Genomic DNA, 7,515 nt, shown 5'->3' with positions numbered 1-7,515 from the left:
GTCTATTACGGTAATAAAATCAACTAGCTCCTCTGGCCCCTGGAAAACAAGCAAAACCCTGCTGTGGGGGTATTGGCAGACACAGTGACCTCTGAAAAAAGGCACCGGAAAGCTGATACAGAGTCTGTGGAGGTCCTGGTACCACAGCCAATAATGTAATCTAACCATGTCTCCCTGTTCAAGACTTTATTATATATGTGTACACACTTTCTACATTAGAATACATAATAAAAAAATGTCATCATTGTAGATGAAGTCCTGAAGATCCTGGTCCTTAATGGTAACATTAGGATAACATCACAAGTTAGTTATCTGACGTCATTATTATTAACACTGGATGTCAGAAAAAGTGTGAAAATACAGTAATTAGTTAGTTAGTTAGTTTGAATATAATAATAGATCTATCGGTTTAGTTATTTTTTTCTAGAACGTCATTCAAAAACCTCGCGTGCCGTGTTTTTAAGTCCAATCACCACCAGGTGTCACTGTTGCACACGTACACGCACGAGCTGAGCCAGTTCCGGTGTGACGCATTTTGCAAATGGCGGCCAGTCAAAATAAACAAAACTAGCTACACAATTAGATATGTTTAAAAGAAAAGGGGCAAAGCGAAGAAGGAGAAAATTACCGGTAAGCCAAAGAGGGAGAAGGAGAGTGAAGTAATAGAGGAAGAGTTTTGACTTTAAATGAGCACTTGTATGTAGCTAACAGCTTTAATCAGCTTATTCTTATTCTTCTGTTTTAATGACGTTTTCCCACCATGGACAGTTTGAGGACACTTTGTAATATGGACATTGAACTGTGACTCAGGTCAGAGACTCGGATCGTTTGAACCAACGGAGGAACCAGAGAGAAGCACCTGTTTAAAGGTAAGACTGAGCTCAGGTGTGCTGCTGTAACAGGCTGTCATGTTCTGGTGGTGTTATGATTCAACTAGGGACCATGTTAACTGATGACGTTGCTTGAATTTGGTTCGTCTGCATTTATATCGGCAACAACAAACAAACATGGACATTGCCTTCAATGTTATCCATAGATTTTTTTTGTCATTGTTATTGTTATTTTCCTGGGTGAGCTGGGGAAATTTGATTTGATTGTTCACCAAACTGTTGTATTTCATTCTTGGCTTTGTGCATACATGGGCGTAGAGTTGTGAGTTCCAGTCCCTGACAAAACGCATGAACGTCAAGTATTCATTAGATTTGTGTGTCTTGGCTCAGCAAATCATGAAGGTTGGGCCTCATGAATGTTCATAAACTTGCCCATGATTTTGTGCAATTTGATTTTGTATTATCACACAACCAAACATCTTCTTCTACAATGATGCGGTTATATTTCTCTGGTAGAGTTCCAGAGACTTGTTCTATCTATCTATAAATTACGGTGATGCTGTCCTAGCTGCTTGTGGTTCAAAACCATATCAATTCAAATCAGTGTGCATTGTAGAAAATTAATACACAGGTAAATGCACAGATTAAATAAGAGGAGTAGATTTATTAAATAGAAATTTAGTGTGTCATTTGATTCCCAAACGTCTCCGTGAGCAGAGTAGAGCAGTGTGAACACCTCTGAGCATGCTTTGGCTCCAGCCTCTGTGATGCTGCTGTCTGATTCATCTGGATGACACATAAACACAGTCATGAGCTTTGCAATTACAGCCCAGAGAGCCGGAACCCCAACAACTGACTGGCACTGTGGTATCTTGGGACATGCATAAGCAGCCGCATTGCATCGTTATAATCCACTTTAAGCCTCTGCATACTGCTGTTTCTGTAATTATACATAAGTGTGCGGTGTAGAGCGGCGTACAGACTGAACACAGAGGAATTTACAGCAACTGTACACATACTAAATGTTAGCATGTTAGCCTGGGTGTGTAACATGCAACACTGCTTTAAATGTTCCTGTAATCTTTGAGCTCGTCATTGACCGCATATTTTATTTCACTACAGGTCTGTAGAGTATTATTACTCAGGAAAGACTTTTATAAATTGTTAATGCTCCTATTATCGTCACAGCCACTACTGAACCCATTCCCGTTGCTTTGAGTCATTCATGTACAGTAACACAGCCACAGCAAAGCTAAACTCTCTGTACCCAGAGTACCTGTAGATGCGTGTTTACTCTTACTTATGTACGCACAAAACTATGGTTGATAATAGAGACTTTTCCATGATGGCCCGAGTGAGTTTACAAGTCACCACAGATTACAGATGATCCAGGGTGCAGGTGTGATGTTCCTTCTGTGGAGTCCAGATAAGCAAACCTCAGTCAAGGAGCTCTGTGGTGTTTTCATGGCAGCTGATGTGTGTGTAACGTCAGCATGAGGCTCCTTCTAAACAACACAGCTGGAATCAGCACGACATTGACCCCCATGTTGCTTCTTGCATTATCTGCTCTGTTTTTCCTACTCTTACGTAACTTTATTACCCAGTTTGATGGCCTCTCCATACGCACAGTGTGTGTGTGTGGGTGTTAGTGAGCACAAAAACAGTGCACTTTCGAAGGACACACGTCCCTGCTGTCTTTTATTTCGTAATCGGAATACGTCAATATTATAGCAGTGCAAACACTTAGTATAAAATATCGTCTTTAACAAAATTTACATTGACATAAAACATCTCAATAAATGCATCTTCAACAAAAGAACTTGACAAATATTTGCCCATTCATAATATATCTCTGAAAAAGACTCTACAATTTACAATAATAGCTAATAATACCTACATATAACAATTGAAACCCGTATCATACAGTATGAAAATATCTAATTTACAGGAAAAATATTGTACAGAACCTCTTTCTCCATCAACATTGCTGACTGTTTAAAGCGAGTGTATAAAAATCCTCCATATTTTTTTTTACCTCTTAGGAACTGAAAGTAAGCATTCAAGCTGATACACTTTAATATGCTGAGAGTTACACCAACATTGTTCCAATCTGTTTTTTTTCCTCCCAAAGTCAACACTTGCCATCATTTGAATTACAAAACTGTTAAACAACAGCGTGAACAGTAAAAAATACAGGCATCCAACAGAAAGGAAATCCACAATAAGTGTAGCCACGCATTCAGTTGTGCTACAGCTCAACACTAAAGTTTGATATGTTTATGAAAATAGGTTGGCACATTTGAAAACCAGCTACCTGTCGACTACAGCAGGAGAGGAAACCCCGGCCTGATGTCAAATCTATCCTGAAATGTCCTCAAAGAACTGTACCGGCACACTAAGCTTGTGGAGGAGACAACGGGTCAAAAAAGCACCGTACATTCAAGAAGACCGCTACCTTTAGCGCATGCATGAGGACGACGTTCAGACAGAGTCACTGTGTGTGTGTCTATGTGTGTGTGTGTGTGTGTGTGTGTGTGTGTGTGTGTGCTGCTGGGCTGCTGTGTGATCAAAGCATGCATGTTAGAGCCACAGGCGTGCAGGCGGTGCATGCTCGCCCAGAGAGGAGACGTAATGGCTGTGGTAACCATACTGTAAGTAGCATGCTATACCATGAAATCAATCATCTGGAAGGTTGTGAGGAGGCCAGACACGGAGGATTGGGTGTGTCCTCAAACAGCAGAGTGCTCTTCTTTTTCTACCAAAGAATGTCTCAAAAGTTTTCATAAAAATAGAAACAGTTCAACAGAATATTCAACTATAGAAAATATTTCTTCATAAACAGGCAAAAAGTGTTGTTTCGTGTTTTTTTTTTGTTTGTTTTTTTCATAAAACGCCACAAGGAAGGAATCACACTCGCACAATACCGAAAATAAGTGTTCTAAGTCATGCTTTAGTTCCATAGAGATACATACTGGTGTAGTCGCTACGCACACGCTATTGGCTACATACACCATCAGGTCAAAACAGGAGTGAGCTGGCTACAGCATGCAAGGGAGGTCAGGCCGAAGAAACAAACGCTTATTGCTACACTTCGACAAGGATCAAGGAAGAATCTGGAAGTCAAGCATCACAGGGAAACAGACAGCAAACTTGACTGAAATGCAGCTGTGGCATCATGCACTTAAAGACACTGAGCAGCCTGCTGGAGACACTCAGGGAGTCACAAGTTGACTTCATGTGCCATTAGAGGGTTAAAGTGAGGGGACACGCGCTACGAGACAGATGACATCACCGACTACATTTACACGCACGCAAGACTCCCCCTTATTGGTCCTTACTGCAGTTAAGGCAGACATGAGAAGAAGGTGAGAGGAAGGTGTGAGGACACAGTTCTCCCAGTAACGTCATGTTCTCCCCTCTCCATACAAAGGGATGCATGATGGGACAGGGTTCTGCTGAAGACATAGGCGTCTTGATTCATCGCAGCGCCTGTGACGAGTCGTGTACGAGTCGGAACGTGTCTAGGAAATGTGTACGCTAGATAAGCTACAATTAGTTGGCTGAATCAAACAAAGGGACTGGAGCGTCCTGTCCTCTATCTGGCTTTGATGATTGATTGATGATCGCACGTGTTCGTTCTGTTACCCGGAGTAAACTTTGATTTGTGCCAATTTTAAATGGCGTTGTGATAAATACATGACGTTTGACAAACACAATGGTTTTGTTGCCTTAACTGCAGTATAATCAAACTTGTCACGTGCATGTAAACATACTGACTGCCCCAAAGATGATAGACGCCGATGTCCTGCTGCCCTGTTTGGGCCAGAACTGCCACTTACAATTCTACATTTGGCTTCATCCACGTTAAAAACATGTATTCTGGATGACGGTGCACCATTTAGACTGAATTCATTCATCTGAAGAGTTAATTGGTCTCATGGATGGATCTGAAAGGCAAAGTAACATGGCAATAAGCTCATTCTGAGGAGTGGTCGCTAAGGCAACAGCACTGATTTGGCTTCATACTGAGAGAGAGAGAGAGAGAGAGAGAGAGAGAGCGAGAGAGCGAGAGAGAGAGAGAGAGAGAGAGAGAGAGAGAGAGAGAGAGAGAGAGAGAGAGAGAGAGAGAGAGAGCTAAAGTGAAGATGTCACCTGCTACACTGTCAATTGTGCATTTCAATTTTTTTCCAATGCTTATTCAGTGTGTTGTAGCCGTGGATACGAGTTGGAGAGTCTGCTCTGGAGACATCCTTGGCCTGTGAGTGGTGACAGAGCGACTTGGCTAGAGCGTCCTACATCCTGCTAACGATGCCCGACTGTGCTATAAAAATCAAACCCAGCTCGAGTGTCCTGTCCTCCCTAGAGGCCCGGCTGGAGACTGGACCTTATGTTGGACCACTGCATTCGCACAAACACGCTGGGCCGTCTGTGCTGATGGAGGGAAAAAGCTTCACACACACACACACACACACACACAACGAGCGGAGAACAACTCTTCTTCTATCTTCGCGCCCTCTCTTCGCCCGTCGCGTGCATATTTCCCCATCTCCACTTTCGTGCTCCACAGTCACCATGGAGACACTGTACTGTATGTATGTATGTATGCATGTGTGTGTGTGCGCGTGTGTGTCACACCATCGCCGTGGGGACAGAGGGCAGGTATCTGATGGTGCTCGTGGAGGCGGTTGGTTTCGCCACGCCAGGGCTAGGGGTCCTGATGGTGCCGTAGGTGCTCACTGTGGGGGCGGGGCTTAATCTGGTACACACGCTGCCGTGAGATAATGCACTTGAGCGTCGACCGGCGTTGCCAGGGTGCTGGGGCTGGTATAGCTTGGTGCCGCCCGGCTGTCGGCCTTCCAGAAAGTAAGTGAGCATCTGACCTTTGCCCTTGACGCTGACCTGGCCGCGGCAAATGAAGTCGTAATAGTCTTTGATGATGCGATGAACCTCCTCAGTCACCTGGGGACAAACAAAGCAGCAAAGATGAGAACATTTTAGATGAAAAAACATTTTGCTGGAAGTTCAGATGTTGTAGGTAGAAATGCTTGGTGTGTGTAATAAAGCAACATGGCGTGATCATATGATTGTACACATGTACGCGTGTACTGCAGCACTGTACCTGTATCTTGCCTTGTACTCCAGTACTATCCATCCTGCTGGCTACATTCACCGTGTTGCCCCAGATATCATACTGAGGCCTTCTGGCTCCAATCACTCCGGCTACCACAGGCCCCACGTTGATACCTGATATGACCACAATGAGCCCAGAGGTCAGAGTGCAGAGGTCAGAGGTTAGCGCGCTGTAAGGCAATGTCATTTATCTGTATGGCAACAAACATACAGCTAATGACAACAGCTTTAAATGAAACACACACTAAGGGCGTGTTTACTGAGACTTAGCAGGGTTTACTTTAGTCTCCAGGGAGTGCACTAGCACTTCTCCATATTTGCTGAGGCGTTCCTCACTTCCTCACGTGTAGTGGCGTCTTTAAAGCCCTCACAGCTGATCCTTATTAGCGGCGCTTCGATCAGATCGCATGCGATGCAGCTGTGCTCATTTACATCCTCAACATTCTACGCCCGCCTGTGGATTGGCAGTTATCAATCAGAAAGCATGCCCCTGATTAAATCACCATGACGACACAGCTCTGCATTAGAGGTCAAAGTTTACAGCCATACTCCTCGAGAGTCCACAGGTTAGATTAGCAGTGTTTCTTATAAAGGCTGAGTAGTTGTCATACCTATTTTTGTTCCCCTACTTACTGAAGCTGCAGTTTTCAGCGCGTTCTGTGTTTTTGCACACTGGGTCCGACCAAGTACGCAAATACATGCACTTTTTCTGCATGAAGACCCAGAGTGTGCAGACAGGATGGCACTGTGTACACCAGGTTATGCTGTGATTAAACAAGGGCTCCTGTCGCAGGCTCCCCACAGGAACCCAACACAATGGGAGCCCAAGCTTCAGGTCTCGCTGTGACGAGCTTCCTGCAGCAGCGCGTTTCTGTGATGCATTTCCTACCATACAGATTCACTCAACTTACCGGCATTGAGCTTCAGCAGTTGGTTAGTGTCCAGTGCCATAGGTCAGAAACTCAAACACTGGGACTGTGTGTGATTTGTACTGGAGAACAGCGGGCAGGACAGTAACTTTGACGTAGCTTTGAGTGTTTCCATTTGGTGCTACTTTCTACGTCCGCTCTACTACATTTCAAAAAGACGTTCTGTACTTCACCTATGATGTTTGCAGAGACTCAGACAGCTCATTACATTTTGCTGTTGTCATGAATAAAAATAATTCAGTCTTGTTTGCCACAACTGCTACATTTCCACCCAAGTTTGGAATATTTCAAATACAGCAAACCAAAGAAGCAAATCAGATCATGTTTCTGTCAGTCGTATAAAAGTGAATCAAACCCTGGCAGCATCACAGCGATACAACAGTTGCCCTCCAAGAATTCTTTCCATGTCGTTAAAGCAATGAAATGTGTTTTCTATTTTACCACTGGCACTGTCCTGCCATGCAGCTCTGCTCCACATTCTTCCATTTAATCTGTGAAGTAGCACAGTGTTTGTTGTAACCGTTGACAAAGCCAGCAGCCTTCAGTTGCGGGTAAATGCTGTTTTCAGTCTGTTATTAGTGTAATGTGAGGAAATTAAATGAATGTCTTCCTCTATCTTTGGCAAA

The 7,515-nt window shown here is 43.8% G+C and overlaps 1 protein-coding gene across 1 annotated transcript in view; it reads right to left on the bottom strand.

Annotated features, from left to right (window-relative positions):
• Nucleotides 1–5,459: 5,459 nt before the first annotated feature.
• Nucleotides 5,460–7,515, bottom strand: part of adcy1a (adenylate cyclase 1a) — a 33,138-nt gene continuing 31,082 nt past the window's right edge. Inside the window, exons 19-20 of the mRNA XM_076154389.1 lie at nt 5,950–6,074; nt 5,460–5,789 (exon numbers count right to left, since the gene is read on the bottom strand). Coding sequence (XP_076010504.1) covers nt 5,460–5,789; nt 5,950–6,074 — 455 coding nt within the window. The remainder of the gene's footprint in view (nt 5,790–5,949; nt 6,075–7,515) is intronic.

This window comes from Genypterus blacodes, unplaced genomic scaffold (genome assembly GCF_046128005.1).
Source record: "Genypterus blacodes isolate CSIRO-AG114 ecotype Tasmania unplaced genomic scaffold, CSIRO-AGI_Gbla_v1 ptg000062l_1, whole genome shotgun sequence".
NCBI lineage: Eukaryota > Metazoa > Chordata > Actinopteri > Ophidiiformes > Ophidiidae > Genypterus > Genypterus blacodes.
This window is presented reverse-complemented; position numbering and strand designations above follow the sequence as displayed.